The 16,128-nt window shown below is 36.1% G+C and overlaps 4 protein-coding genes across 4 annotated transcripts; 3 read left to right on the plus strand and 1 right to left on the minus strand.

Moving 5' to 3' along the window:
- On the plus strand, positions 10-3,249 carry LOC107634702 (protein POOR HOMOLOGOUS SYNAPSIS 1; the record flags this gene model as incomplete). Its single annotated transcript, XM_016338129.2, is given in 8 exon segments — positions 10-138; positions 411-527; positions 854-919; positions 1,038-1,141; positions 1,781-1,980; positions 2,070-2,116; positions 2,274-2,301; positions 2,639-3,249. Coding segments are annotated over 8 exon segments (753 nt in total), but the record flags the coding sequence as incomplete, so codon positions are not given.
- Positions 5,101-8,269, plus strand: LOC107633788 (lysM domain receptor-like kinase 3). Its single transcript, XM_016337390.2, has 9 exons — positions 5,101-5,881; positions 6,251-6,457; positions 6,534-6,673; positions 6,761-6,850; positions 6,937-7,042; positions 7,260-7,411; positions 7,504-7,601; positions 7,693-7,834; positions 7,901-8,269. Exons 1-9 carry the CDS (start codon positions 5,209-5,211, stop codon positions 8,162-8,164), a joined length of 1,872 nt encoding a protein of 623 aa, XP_016192876.1. The 5' UTR covers positions 5,101-5,208; the 3' UTR covers positions 8,165-8,269.
- Positions 9,356-13,452, plus strand: LOC107631351 (AP-1 complex subunit mu-2). Its single transcript, XM_016334779.2, has 11 exons — positions 9,356-9,804; positions 10,111-10,257; positions 10,376-10,438; positions 10,556-10,732; positions 10,833-10,936; positions 11,331-11,438; positions 11,571-11,667; positions 11,768-11,865; positions 12,043-12,184; positions 12,271-12,393; positions 12,922-13,452. The coding sequence occupies exons 1-11, from the start codon at positions 9,676-9,678 to the stop codon at positions 13,018-13,020; spliced, it is 1,287 nt and encodes a 428-aa protein (XP_016190265.1). The 5' UTR covers positions 9,356-9,675; the 3' UTR covers positions 13,021-13,452.
- LOC107633787 (tryptophan aminotransferase-related protein 1) lies at positions 13,281-15,440 on the minus strand. Its single transcript, XM_016337389.2, has 5 exons — positions 15,272-15,440; positions 14,891-15,194; positions 14,547-14,809; positions 14,129-14,430; positions 13,281-14,018 (listed from the first exon to the last, which is right to left on the minus strand). Exons 1-5 carry the CDS (start codon positions 15,391-15,393, stop codon positions 13,825-13,827), a joined length of 1,185 nt encoding a protein of 394 aa, XP_016192875.1. The 5' UTR covers positions 15,394-15,440; the 3' UTR covers positions 13,281-13,824.

A 16,128-nucleotide genomic window follows, 5' to 3' on the forward strand; every position in this document is an offset into this window, starting at 1 on the left:
CCTCGCCTCCCTCGCCTCCGAAGCCGTTCTCCCCGCGGCAACTGGATTTCCTCCCCTTCCGTCGCATTCCTCCGCCTTCTCCCCGACCTCTCCCACCGCGACGTCATCCTCACCGTCTCATTCAATGCCAGCCTCCTCGTCAGTCCTTTCTTTCACTTTTACTGCATTCTGCACCTTTCGATTACTCGTTAGCTTGCTTAATTTGTTACTTCCGGCGATTTATCTTTTCTCGCTTCAGTTTTTTCCTTTTAATTCGGAGTTCTTTTCAGATCGTATTTCTTTTATTCGCATCTTTTTTATCTGACAAGAATTGCTTGTGATTACGCTTCAATCGAAAGCCATTTTAGTGGATGAGAATGGAGTTTTCGAATTTTTAGATTCTGATCAGTGTTGTGTGGTTTTTGTGGCAGGAAGAGCACTACGTTTCGAAACTGCATTTCTCGTGGCCTCAGGTGTCATGCGTCTCTGGATTTCCAGCTAGGGGAATCAGAACTGTGCTTGTGAGCTTCAGAGATTCCGTAGGCGAGGTAAGATTTTTGTTCTCGATGCTGTGTATTTTGGTATTGTGATACTATAACTTTATATTGTGATAGACTGATAGGTTTACTTTTTTCTCGCTGGTCACTCTCCGATCTCCATAATATTATTGTTCTGTTGTAATCTGTAACATCATACACAGTTGATTCTGGGGGTTTGCAGGGCGTGACAGTATTGTTAGTTTATTTTACCAACTGAATCTCAGAGCACACATAGCTATTATTTTCGGCCATGCTTGTTTTTCTCAATTTTCGGTCATCAGAGAGTTATACGAGTTGTTACGAGCTTTACACTTACTTTTTATTTTATTTGTCAGATTCAAAAGTTTGCTTTGCGGTTTCCATCACTATATGAAGCACAGTCATTTGTAAATATTTTGAAGGTGACTTCTACCGTTGCTTATCGTAATATAATAATCTCCATTCACCCACATGGAACCAGGGGCTGGACTCTAGAAACCATAGTACTGATTGTCAACTCTTGATTATGTTCCCTTCCAGGGGCTCCTGAAAGATGAGAAGGATCCAGAACCCTTAAATACTGACTTTGGATCTGAAATTTCATCACAGTCAGAGTTCGTCTCCTCAAACAAGCACTGCCACAGGTATAAAGGAGTTTTGTGTAATTGGGCTATATTGGGAGGAATGTGAGGACGTGACAATTATCATTGTGTTTAACAGTTAGTACATAACCTTTCACTCCACTGTTCATATTTTCATGGACATCCTTTGTTCTTTCGTCTTTTCCCTTCAATTGTGGCCATAGGAATAATATATTTTTCTCATGAGCTATTTGAAGTATGAGTTGACTAAAGGTTTAATTACTTTGTTGGTGTCTATAGTTTCACCAAATTTTTAATTAGGTACCTATATTTTTTTTTCAATTGAGTTTTTACACTGCTTTTAATTTTGTAATTAGATCTTTTTCATGTTAAAAATATTAAAATTAACATAATATTTTTACCAAAATACATGCGGTCAAAGATTTAATTAAGTTTTTAATTATAAATATCCTCAATTTGTGAAAAAATATTCAGTTAACTCTAATATATTTTACACTAGAAAGGACTTAATTATAAAATTAAAGCAGTGTAGAGACCCAATTGAAAGGAAAAAAAATATAGGAATCTAATTAAAAATTTGATGAAACTTGATGAAACTATAGAGACCAACAGACTAATTAAACCTTGACTAAATTGTGACGGAGGGTGGAGACTATATATTGAGCCTTCCTGTGACTGTAGACCCAGCGAGGAGGCCAGCTTTATGACTCCCGTTGACACTTACAAACCACAAATGCCACGAAGTATTAAAACCGAAGAAAAGCAGCCTTCAGGCACCCAAGAAATGGAAGCACCACCTGGTTTCAGCATTGCAGGAATCCTCCCAGCTTTGCCACCCAGTTTTACCACACTTCTGATGGATTGCTCTGAGATCAACCATAGTGGGTGAACTTTTTTTTTTTTTTTACATAATACGTGTTCCAGTTTCATACCATAAACTTTTTCATTTGAACAAAATCATGTCTTGCAGCTCAACCAATTGCTTCCCAGGAAATTGAACTGAAGTCCCAAATCGTGGTACATATCTTGAATTTTAGCTAAGAAAGTTGGATTATGCTTTTGATCACCTTATTCATGGTGCTTCTATTAATAATATGCTGTATAAGGACAATAATTTGGAAACACATTTTCTCTGCTGACCGTGTTTTATGTTATTTATTTTCCTTTGATGTAGAGGTACATGGAAGACTCTTCCTTCCAAGGTAACAATCTGTCCTTCTCACTTATATCTGTTAGGATTACTTAATGGTTATTTCTGTTTCATTCGTTCATTATGATGTGTCATTTCTGTTTATTTAATTTGTCTTGTCATTTTTATCTCCACTCCTATTTTAAAACATGAGTGGAAAACCCTGAACGCTTCTTATTATTCTTTGGGCTGAATTTGGATATTTCTGCACCGTTTCTGTGCACCTCAACATCAGGGGGAATTAGTGGTCTGAACTTGAACTGACTTGTGCGGAATGCATTCTTTTGTTAATATTGCAAGATCTGCTAACATTTTCCCACAATACTTATGTTACATGTTCATGTTACTAGATATGTTGGTTAAAGTGGAGAAAGTTATCGACGAATTGGGGGGTGATCTGTCGTTGCCGTAGTTTTCCGAGGGGCATTGAGAACAACACTCTGAGCAGCTTAGCATATCCTGCTGGCTGCCGAAGCATGGTGACGTCTATCACAATTTCCCCAAATGTACTGTGGCTTTGTATGTCCTTTCTCATTTAACACCAAAGCACAGACTAACTTACTGAGTCAAGGTTAAATTTCTCGTTAGCTTCCTCTGCTGTTCAGTAAATAGCAATGCCAGGAAGCAGGCAATGTAAGATCAGCTTATAGATATACAAATAAATCATATAATGTGATTTCTGTTTAGGAAGTCACAGCTAAAGAGGTGATGTCAGAAAATTCGAAGCAAAACTAGAAATCAATAACGGGATTGACCATTTTCTTTTTCTTTTATTTTTTAACCCAATCAAATTTGCTTATAACTTTCTGGCCTTTTGCACTTTACTCAAAGTGATTCTTCTATATTAGCATTAAAAAAGGGGTGAAGTTCTAGTTTGTTCTTTGAAATTGTAAATAGTTTTTATTTTAGTCCTTAAAATTATCAATTTAGTCTGAAGTTGTAATTTGCAAATCATTTATGTCTCTTAAAATGATCAGGAGTATAATATAATTGTAAAGATTATGACTTATGAAATATATTAGGAAATAAATTAATATCCTTTGAAATTTATAGATTAAATTAATCATTTATTTACTTAAAAAGAAGTAGATATACTCAAGTCAACTTAAAGCTAAGGACTAAAAAAAGTAAAAACGTCATTTCCGGCTTTCAATAATAATTAGACTTTGTCTGACGCGCAAATTCACTCAGCAAAACAAACTATAACAGCTAACAGAAAAAACGAACCCTTTCTTGTCATGTAGGACGAATTAACAGTGAGGGGCAGGATCCTCCCATGAATATTTTAAATTGTTTGTCTACATTCTCCTTTGTTATAACAACAAATCCAAGTGAACGCTCAAATTGATTTTAACCAATTTGAGATTGAATCCTTTAGTTTTTTTTATAAATTTTTTATTATTCTATAATTATTTGAGAATTTAAAATAAGAATATCCGAAATTGAACTAAATTTATTTTTAATGAATTTCATACTAAATTTATTTAATAACTTACTGTAATATGAACTGAAACGAACTGCTATAGGATTATTGGTTCTCTGGCATTACTCTTTGTAATATTCTTAATAAGTAGTTAAGTACCCGATTAAAAATAAAAGCTGCAAAAGGTCAACGGAGTGTTCGAAATTAAGATTGTCTGACTTGTTGCTTCCTGGCATGGATACAAGGTTTTGCAACACTCGTCAGCTGTCTCTTGAAAGAAGCATGCATCACTCGAAGCCGGCGAGGTAAACAAAGTCAAGGGAACCTAACAACTTGCTCCCAGCTTATATGCACTTGAAGCATTGCACAAGATATGACATCATCAACCAAATTAGGTTAGTTTAGTAGTTAATTCACTGGTCCGCATAAATAAATGTCGGGATTCGAATCTATCCTTGTGTATGCAGCAACTCAATAAGCCACCAGCAAACTCTTAAATAGAACTCTAATTCGTGACGGATTAGTCATTGACCTGTTGGATTGGGAAATACGGTAGAAACACAAAAAAAAAAATGACAATTCATTATTTAAAAGAACAAAAAAAAAATCACACCAATGTATTCTATTGTAGAAACCTCAACTTATTCTATTGTAGATTTCAAGATATTATTATTGCTAAAGAGTTGAGTGTAGTGATGGCACGAGTTGTATTTGGGAGGATTAGAGGGAAGACAATTCTTGAAAAAAGAAAACACTCCAGAAGATTCTGAAGTAGATGAAAAAGATCCTAAAATATTGAAATAAAAAAAAAAGACTTCTCTTAGTTGGAGTTGACAAAATTGTAAACATCTTTAAGAGAGCAATCAAATCAAATGACAATGCCAATGGTTAACCTATATTAATGACGCGTTTAACAACAAAGTTATCCAAAGATTGGGGAGGTTGGTGTTAACTGTTTAAGAGTCACATAATTGGATATACTCAGACTCAAAACTTTACAAAATGAGAACCTTTCTTCATATTAATTGTATAGTAACATCATCAATCTAGGATGATGAAATTGTTCCTTAAATTGAACTTAGTTAAGCAGTTTTTCATGTAAACACAAAATCAAGATTCAGGTGGCACTAATTAATGGAAAAAGAATCAAGCAACTTGCATGGAAAAGATAAAAGTAAAAATAAAACTGCCGTTGTGGCCATGGTATCATGACACTTGTTGGCACTATCTATGCCGGCTTAGAATTGTAAACATCGAGCAGTACTTTGCAAATTCCAGGGTGACATACTCCTAATCCTAACTCTACACACTTCTGGAATAACAAAATGGTTGACTCTACTCTATTCTAATCGTTATTGTTATCGCTGACTAATGCTGAGTTTGAAATAAATTTCAAAACTATAAGACAAAGGGTCACGGATTACATCATTCTAGGAACCTAAGGATGTTGTGTTCATAATGATTTCACTCAATGATCACAAACAAAGTTAAACAACCATGTCTTCTTCTCTCAATAATCTTCTTTGTCTTCTCTTCTCTCTTTTGGCAACTTCATCTTCTATCAGAGTCTCTGCATTTCGTGTTTCAATGAAAACAACATACATGGACCCGCTAAGTTGCTCTGTAGAGGCTGCCAATACATGCACTGCCTCACTCTACCACATAACTCATGATGATTACAGCCTTGAAGAAATTGCATTTTATTACTCTGTTAACTCTTCACAAATCAAGCCTATTAAGTATGGAACAAGGCAAGATTACCTCATAACAGTTCCTTGTTCTTGCAAGAACACACAAAACCTCAGCGGGTATTTCTATCATACAACCTACAAAAATGTGAAGCATGGGGACATCTTTGTGGACATATCAGCTTCTGTTTACAGTGGACAAGCCATGCTGATCACCCAAAGTTTAATTCCAGGCAAAGATCTAGAAATAGACATTCCATGTGGGTGTTCCGAGGATGAGGGTCAAAGGGTTGTCACATATACAGTGCAGCAGAATGATACACCAGAAACAATTTCCCTTTTGCTTAATGCTACCCTGCCTGCCTTGCTGAGAATGAACAAGATTCTAGCTCAGAAACCTGGTTTCATAGATATTGGTTGGGTGCTCTTTGTTCCTTTGGAATTGAATGGGGTTCATGGGGTTCCTCCACAACCCCCAGAAAGTAAGTTGTCTCAGATCAAACTCAACTCCTAGCTAGGTCCATGATTTCTTTTGTTAACTTGTGCACGAGTTATATTTATAAATGTTTTACACTTTAGTTGTTAGCAAAGAAGTAGCTTTATTTTCTTATAGCTTGTTGGAACTGCATCTAGAATAAGGAGTTGCAGCCGTTATAGGCGCCATGGTCGGATGTTACAATAGTTTTTACATTTTTTTGTCTCCTCCTAATTTGAAATATGAATGACAAGTCTTTTGTTATTGATCTATTTCCACTTCATCTGATAATGCTTCTCATAGCTAAAAAATTCGGATGCATTGATGTTAACAGTGATCACTGTCTTTCTTTGTATTTCCCCCTCCTTGTTGGCAGAAACGAAACGGAACTGGCCAATGATAGTTGGTATCGTCGTGGGAGTGCTGTTACTTTCAGTTATCATTATCACCATTCTCATAATTCTTTGGAGAAGGAGAGTCCATCAAATCACCAGAAATGATTCCACAGTTGTCTCTAAAAGATCATTTGTCAACAGAAATATTACCTTGCATAACTCCACCCTTTACAAAGAATATATGGGAGGTAATTTAGCATGTGCATTTGGAAACAAAAGGTTTATTGTTCAAACACGAATAAGGAGACTAAAACATTGGTGCAGATGTAATGCAAATTGAATCAGAGAGGCCAGTGATATATGGTCTTGAGGAGATAGAAGAGGCTACAAATAACTTTGATGAAGCTCGAAAAATCGGAGTTGGCGGGTATGGGAGTGTTTATTTTGGAATCTTAGAGCAGAAGGTATGCAAATCCACCTTGAGTTCTTCAATGGGCCAGAATAATACATTAATCAATGTGCTAACTTGGAGAATTATAATTTCCTTGCAGGAGGTTGCTGTGAAAAAGATGAGGTCTAATAAGACTAAGGAATTCTATGCGGAACTCAAGGCCTTGTGTAAGATCCATCATATCAACATTGTAAGCAAATAGCTCTCAAGTGTTCTCTGACATGCAAAATCATCCAATTTTAGTTACACATATAAACAAGTAAATAACTGTGGCAGGTGGAGCTATTAGGATATGCCAGAGGAGAAGATCACCTCTATTTGGTGTATGAGTATGTTTCAAATGGATCTCTCAGTGAACATATTCATGATCCATTAGAGCAAGGTATATTTTGGCTCCAAGATCTCTTTGTTGGGATATAATAAAGCATAAGAGACTTGTTTGAAAATGCCATATAACAGAAGACTTGGCAGCATTACATAATGATCATATTGTACTTATTATAAAAATACTATGAATACTATACTACCTTAAGTAGTACAACATGAAATTAAGCATTGTGTGAAGAAATCTAAAGCATGGTAAATTGGTAATGGAGCAGGGCACCAACCTCTTTCTTGGAATGCAAGGGTTCAGATTGCACTCGATGCAGCAAGAGGTATTGAATACATACATGATCATACAAAAGCTCGATATGTGCATCGCGACATAAAGACTAGCAATATTCTCATTGATGAGAAGCTCAGAGCTAAGGTTACAACTCATCACAAGAAATAATATTCTGTGTGCTTCATAGTTGTCACTGTTTAAGTTACATGTGATCTTTGATATGATATGATATTCAGGTAGCAGATTTTGGACTTGCAATGCTGGTGGACAGAAGCAATGATGAAAATTTCATAGCAACAAGGCTTGTTGGAACACCAGGATACCTTCCACCCGAGTAAGCTTGATGCCATGCCTAATTGCTTTTCAACCATAACTAGGGTCTTGTTGCATACAATTTCAAGTTTTAACAAACCTTGTTGTTTAAGATCTGTGAAGGAGCTTCAGGTGACCCCCAAAACCGATGTGTTTGCATTTGGAGTGGTTCTAGCAGAACTGATAACAGGGAAACGTGCACTGTTTCGGGACAAGAACGAAGAAGGCACCAAAATGAAATCACTTATTTCACTTGTAAGTGTATGTTGACATGATCATTTAGCAGTATTTCAAACGCATGAGGCTTTTTTTCTTCATCAGGTACATCAAATATTCCAAGATGCAGAGCCAGAGAATGGTCTAGAAGATGTGATAGATAAGAACCTTGAAGCAAACTATCCCATTGAATACGTGTTGAAGGTAGCAGAGATAGCAGGTCGGTGCTTGCAAGAAGATCCAGTAGAAAGGCCTGAAATGAGGGACTTGGTTGGAGCACTGTCACAGATAGTGATGAACTCCATAGAATGGGAAGCATCCCTTGGTGGAAACAGCCAAGTCTTCAGTGGTGTCTTTACTGGAAGATGAACAACACAACACAACTCACTCTCTTTCTCTTGTAATTATTGATCTTATTATGCTTTACATGTATAAGCAAATGATTTTATATGACAAGAAACAGATGAACATATTCATAGCTAAACAAAAAACAAATACAGATATCAGTATGTGTATCACTATGACACTCTCTGACTCTTGGCACTTTTTTGTTTTTGATATTGGAGTGGCAATGGTATTTTTTGAAATGTGGACTATTAAGGGTGTTATTATCAAATATGAAACCGTTTAATTAAAGAAGTAAAAATCGGACCGTCTGATTTATTAGAAGTATAGAAATTGGACCGTTCGATTTGTAGAAGTATAGAAATCAGACTATCTGATTTGTGAGAGGAACAGAAATTGGACGGTCCGATTTCTATTAAAAAAAATTAAAAATTTTGAGGCACAGAAATTAAATCCTCCAATTTGTGTACTTTCTACCATTTTAAAAAATACCACAAATTACAATGTTAGGCTATAAAGGTAGTGTTTGTTTTGAGATACTAGGACAGAGACAAGTGACTAAGACTCAGTATCATGTTTGTTGGCTTAGAGACTGGTACTAAAATTTCTGTTTCTGTTTCCAAAATTTCAGTATTTTAGTACTTCCAAAAAGTAGGGACACAGATGACTGAAATTTTTAGAGACGGAAATTGAAATTTTAATAACATTTTATACCTAAAATACTCGCATTTCAATTAATTAATTTCAATTTTATCCTTTGTACAAATTAAATTAAAGCTTCATTATTGTTTCAATTTCTATCTCCCACTTTGTACCAAACCAAATAGAATACTGAGATTTATTTTAATTTCGGCCTCTAATAAATCTCTATCTCTCTCAGTATCTGTCTTTCAATCTCTGTCTCTACTAAATGCTATCAAAGATAATTGACTCTTGTGAATTACTATCTACAAATCTAAAAGAAGATAATCAATAAACTATCAAGAGACAAGAGAGTTAGAGAAGCTTGGAATGCAAGTATGCAAGTAAAACATGAAAGGAATTTTTCTCAATATTTTATTTTCATTGGACTAATTAGTAATTACAAATTAATTAAAAATAAATAAATATTAGTCATAAATAAATAAAAAGGAAACGACATGGCGTTTTGTATTTTTCATTTGATGAGCTAGTTTTAGTCTCAAGACGGCGTCGTTGGGGTCCATGCGTATAGGCTAGAGCACTTTCAAGTTTCAATTCATTTCAATTTTCAACCCAAGGTAACATGTTCCTCAGCTCCATCCATTGCAAGAAACAGAGACAGACATCAACCCGAAGACGAAGCTCCAACCTGTAACTGCACACAAACACAAGACACAAGGAATCATCTCTTCATCTCTCTCTCTCTCTCTCTCTCTCTCTCTCTCTATGGTTCAGCTTCCAAGCATGCCTCGCTGAACCCTAAGCGCTTCTTCTTCCTCCTCTTCGGAACTCTTGATCTGATCCAGATCCCGATCTGGTTCTGATTCGGATCCTAATTCCGATCCGATCTACCAATGGCAGGGGCAGCCTCTGCTCTCTTCCTGCTCGACATCAAAGGCCGCGTCCTCATTTGGCGCGACTACCGCGGTGACGTCTCTGCCGTCGAGGCCGAACGCTTCTTCACCAAGCTCATCGAGAAAGAGGTACTTAATCCTTCCCTTTCTTCTCATCACTATCTCTTTCTAATTGCATAACGAGAAATTTAGCTCACAAGTAGCAGCTCAATTATCTTGACCTGTTTATCGATCCTCTTTTCAACAATCCAATGTTATTTATTTTTAATTTGAATTTATTCGATTCAGCCTTTGTTTCTGTTATGCGGTTGCTAATCTGAGTGTTAAGATTTGGCTAAGTTTTATGTTGCTTGAGGCGGTGATGTAATGGAGAATTTGCAGCTTTCAGTTTGTTTTTTGCCCCCTAATTTGTTGTTTTTGGAAATTGTGGTATAGGGGGATCCGCAGTCTCAAGATCCAGTTGTGTATGATAATGGTGTGACCTACATGTTCGTACAACATAGCAATGTTTACGTCATGACAGCAACAAGGCAAAACTGCAATGCCGCTAGCCTTCTTTTCTTCCTGCATCGTGTAGTTGATGTGAGTGTCACTGCGTAGTTATGATTTTGAATATTTTGGATTGCCATGGTTTAGAAATTGAGTTTTATATAGTTTAAGCTCTAGTAATTGATTTGGATCATCCGTGTCTCTGTGGCAGGTGTTTAAACATTATTTTGAAGAATTGGAAGAGGAGTCTCTTAGGGATAACTTTGTTGTTGTGGTAAAGTGCCAGTGTAGCTTTGGATTCAGTAATTTGTTAATTGCATTCTTTTGTTTAGGTTTTTCGTTTGTTATAAAGAAGATAAGCAACACTGCTGATTTATTGTTTACTTGGCAGTACGAATTACTTGATGAAATTATGGACTTTGGTTACCCACAATATACCGAGGCAAAGATTCTTAGCGAATTTATCAAAACAGATGCTTATAGAATGGAAGTTACGCAGAGACCCCCCATGGCTGTAACAAATGCTGTGTCTTGGCGCAGTGAAGGAATAAACTACAAGAAGAATGAGGTTGCGTTATGAAAGCTATATTATATGTGGATCATTTTGAATTGTAATTTTGTGATTTGAGTCATCAATGACTATTATTATATTTCTTTCATTTGTTTAGGTTTTCTTGGATGTTGTGGAGAGTGTTAACATACTTGTCAATAGCAATGGACAAATAATTAGATCTGACGTTGTTGGGGCTCTGAAGATGAGAACATATTTGAGGTTTGTTTTTGGCTCTGAAGATATTAATTAAGATTGGTTACTGGTGAAGTAGGTATACGTTAGCAATATGGCCTAGCCACAATTTGAGAAAAGCAAATGGTTGAATCAGTTAACAATTTGAAGTATGTTGTTTTCTTTTGTTACTAATTATCCATGCTTTGATTACTTCATTCATACAATACTTTTAATGCTTTCTTAGGAGCAGGTGTTAAACCTTACACCAGTAGATATTTTTAATGTTGATCCAAAAACTTTACTCATGGGATCCTACTTTTAGAGTTGCAATTGATTCCGAAGAGAGACTTTACACACTGAAGTTTCTGTATACCTAACCTAACCATACCTCTTCGTGAATATTTATCTGAGAACTCAATTTTTTGCTTATTTAATACAGTGGTATGCCGGAGTGCAAACTTGGTTTAAATGATAGAGTATTATTAGAGGCACAAGGTAGAGCAACCAAGGGAAAAGCGATTGACTTGGAAGATATCAAATTTCATCAGTATGTGTTCTTAATTCTTTTGGCTAGATAAACTGATCAGTCTTTTATGATGCAGATTTCTATAGACTTTGTGCAAACATGTTTCTATCTTCTTATGGTTCTTTTAAAATGATATGCTGGCATTTGATGCAGGTGTGTTCGTTTGGCTCGATTTGAAAATGATAGAACAATATCCTTTATACCACCTGATGGATCATTTGATTTGATGACATATAGACTCAGTACACAGGTTCTTCTTCTTTAAATATGTAATTTATGTTTGATGGGTAGACATACATGCATGAAATGAATTTTGAAGTCTCAGTTGATGCTAACATACTTGGTTTCAGGTTAAACCCTTAATTTGGGTGGAAGCACAAGTTGAAAGGCATTCAAAAAGCCGGATTGAGATTATGGTAAAAGCTAGGAGTCAATTTAAGGAACGTAGGTACTGATATTATTTGATCGTCTTACTCCTCCTGCTTCTCTTTTTTTCGATAGAAGATGGGAGATCCACTGATCTTAAATTTATGTAACATGAGATAATTTGCTACTTTGCTCTAGATTTAAGATCACGATAAATTTCTTTACTTCCACAAGCACTCATAGAATCCAATTTTTTCAGCACTGCCACAAATGTAGAGATTGAGCTGCCTGTACCTGCTGATGCAACCAATCCAAATGTTCGAACGTCAATGGGATCTGCATCCTATGCACCCGAAAAAGATGCATTAATTTGGAAAATAAGATCGTTTCCTGGGGGCAAGGTATAAACCACTTGGAAATGGCATTAAATTGGAACCTTAATTGGATTGTGATTAATGGATTTGGTTCTGTTGTTTGATACATTCAGGAGTACATGTTAAGAGCAGAGTTCCGTCTTCCCAGTATAACAGACGAGGAAGCAACTCCTGAGCGAAAAGCTCCTATACGTGTAAAATTTGAGATACCATACTTTACTGTTTCAGGGATACAGGTAATGCTACATATCCAGAAGATTTTTCTTATATCCTGATTTTTATTAGTTAGTTACACCAGTTTTCATTATTTTAGAATTGGTGGATGAATATTTCAACCTGTTCTCTCTATTTGCCCTTTTAGTTTACTGCTTGAACTTATCTCTCTTGTATCATTCTGACATGAGGGGTGATTTTTGAGCTGCATGAATTTATTATAATTTGTTTTGTTTTCATAATTGAGCTGATATTTAGGTCATGAGAAGGGTTCATCTATGATATTGGATTAGTAAATAATTAGGAACGAAAATAAGGATTTTTAACAGAACCATAAACTAATACAATTTTATACATTTTTCATTCTTAATGATTTTGTGCTGGAGTTTATTTGAAGTGCTTTAGATTATGTCTGCTAGAAGTAAAATCAGCATCAGCTTCATCTGTTTTTGACATCTTTTCTTTTTTCATTTATGTTCTTTTAAAGTTAACTGAAGCTTTGATTATTTTGATCGAGGAAGTAATTGACATGTAAATATTTTGGTTTGTAGGTAAGATATTTGAAGATAATTGAGAAAAGCGGGTACCAGGCTCTTCCATGGGTGAGATACATAACAATGGCGGGCGAGTATGAATTGAGGCTTATATGAGATCCGGTTTCCCCATTTGGTGTTTGAAATTCACCAAATAATTGTATCATTCAATGATTAATGGCTTCAAACTGGTGGATTGAGGAAAGAGTATTAAGAGTAATTAGAATTTATTTGGTGAACCATCTTTCTGTTGATGATAGCTGTTCTGGCAGCATATAAGTTGCTCATTGTCTAGTAAGTTCTTGTCAACTGAAAATCATGAATTCCCAAGGGTTAAGCCAGAATAGTCTTTTGGTCAACCCATTTTCGATTGAGAATTTTTTTTTTTTTTTAATTTGCATCTCTGTATTCACAATCTTTCCAATTTTTTTTCTGTCATCAAATTGTAATTTGGTTTACATTTTTGAGGGGTTATTTTGGCCGGATTTTGTATTACCACCAAGTAAATGACTTGTAGAGACCAGTTACAGAAAGGAAAATGATTGGCCAGCCCGTGGGTGTACAATTTTTTATTGATTAAATTTTTTTTTCGGATCAAAAGACGGCGTTGCAGTTTGATTTGAGTCCTATTCGTGTAGAGCTGCGTCAAAGTGTGCTCAGCATCAATTATTGAATGTCTGTACCCTGTTGCGTTTGTATTTCCTTTGTCAAGACGAAAAATAATGTCAATCAATATATTTGGATTTGGATCCTTAAATGCTCAAAATTAACAGTAACAAGACAATGTCTATCTTCACGTCCACTTTATTGAAAGGGGTATTACATTCGCAGACAATGATAAAGATATAAACATGATCTTATTCTTATTTAATGGATCCATGCCCATGTTTTAAAATCTTATTAACCACCATTTCCACTCATCTAATTATATTCCCTTCTAGCATTTAACAACCTAGTCAACAGCTCATCGAACTCATCGTTCGTACTCAACATGCTAATCCTAGCAAACTCCGGACCGACACCGAATAACCTCCCTGGTCTCGCAAGTATTCCCAAGTTCTTCAGATATGTTCCACAATCTTCTATGCCTCCCTCGCATTTCACCCACGCAAAGGCTGTACGAATTGGAAAGCAAATATATTTACATTATAATCATTGTATAAGCACTAAGGGATAAGTAATTGAATAGGAAAAAGGAGAAAGCTCTAAGCAGTGAAGAACGTACCAGAGTTTGTTTCAAATGATTCCTTAGTGAAGTTACAGTAGGCACTAGAGGGTTTGGCCACAGTGAAGACTTCACATTGCCCAATTACTTGCCTCATTCTATCCCACCTTTCCCTCAGGAGGCGTTTACCATAATCAAAGAAGTGTTCAGATTCTTTGGGTCCCAAACTTTGGTAACTATCACATACCACTCCTAGTATCTTAGCTGCTCGAATTTGAGATTCTTTTGACACACCAATGGTGCTTACTTGAATGAAGTGTACCATCTTCTTGGCCACTTCAATGTCCTTCACAATAGCCCACCTTCAGAGCCCCCCCAAAAAAGAAAAAAAAAATCAATTATTAATGTAGGCATATAAATAAACACATACAATCGTTTAGACTTTATAATGAAAAAGGTGGTGCTGCCGAGTGCTGACCCAATACGTGAACCAGCATGGCCAGTGCATTTGGAGAATGTGAAGAGCATAAGATCATGATCAGCATGGTGAGTAATGGGAGTGTATTGGGGCCAATAATATGCAAAATCGTGAATCAGCTTCCCTTGAGACGCAGACCTCACAACAGGGTTGTTCTGTGAGGTCACCATCTCAATATATGGTTCATCTTTATCGTACGTGGCAGCATCACCTGCCCATTGGTACAGCCCTGAACGCAGCGCTTTAACCCCATCAAGGTAAAGCTGCAAATTCATTAACCATAAAACTTAGTTGATGGAGAAGCGTTTTGGGGTACAAGGGATTATTAGTGAACAAAAGCTCACCGAATAGAAGGGAGCAGCGCTAACGATGTTAATGGGGCGAACGGAATCCGAAGAGGAGAGGGCAAACCATGCAGCATGGAAAAGCTGGGTGGAACCGGTTCCCACGATGATGTGCTTATCTTGAATGGCAGCGTTATGAACCAAACTGTGTATCCTTTTAATGGCGTCTCCCAGTTCCGGTAACAAGTATTGGCACACATTGCTGGCGTCACTCTCATGGCTCATGAACTTCCACCCTTCAATCACCACGCTGCACTTGTCACTCATCATCTTCCAATAGGGTACAAACAATTTTGGGTCACCCCTGTTAATTCACAATAGTACATCACATAATTAAAACATGTTCTTGAAAATTCTATATAAAAAAGGCAAGAAGCTAACATTTCAAGGCGAAGAATAAGGTTGGATGAGTCTGTGATGAGAGGGTTTGTGATTGTAACATTGGCACAAGGCAACCAATTTTGGTTGGCAGGATCAGAAGCCTCGCCTTGTAGAGTAACCATACTGATGAATACTACTTGTGTTAATTGGAATGTGCTTATCGTTTATTTATTTCCCTCGTTACAATAATAATGGGAGCCTCACTCGTTCATTATGTCTGTGATTTGCTTACATATACAATGTATATGTTTGGAATCTTGGTTACATTCTTGAAAAATAAGGAAAAAAAAAATCTTCGTTATATATTTTATCCATGAGGCCAAGACAACGTGTGCTGGCTACAAGATAAGCCAAAACTCAAAATTGTTAGCGGCAGGGATGTTCCCGATCCGATTTAAATCGGTTTTGTGTAAAAAATTAAGGAAAAGTCTATGAGGCAGCAATTTTTGTGTTTTTTGGCCAGCTCTTAACCATCAAAACAAAAGTGAGTGATCTTCCACCATTAGATGTAATTTCACACCATTAAAAACACTATTGATGGCCAATTGATGGTTACAAAATACCAAAATTGCTGCCCCCTAGCATTCCTCAAAAATTTATCTAACTCAAACATTAATTTTATTTGTGATGCGATTTAGATTAAATAATTCTTTTTAGACAATCTAATCCAATTTTAAGTGATTTGAATTGAATTGGATTTATATTTTTGTAAAGAAAAAGTATAGATAAACAATAAAAATACTAAACAATGTGAATAATGGATATATCGAAGGTTCGTTTTACTAGGTGTGTGGATTATAAAATAATTAAAAAGAATATAACAAGTCTTACTATTATCTTAAAAAATCAACAATAAC

This window comes from Arachis ipaensis, chromosome B03 (genome assembly GCF_000816755.2).
Source record: "Arachis ipaensis cultivar K30076 chromosome B03, Araip1.1, whole genome shotgun sequence".
NCBI classification, from domain to species: Eukaryota; Viridiplantae; Streptophyta; class Magnoliopsida; order Fabales; family Fabaceae; genus Arachis; species Arachis ipaensis.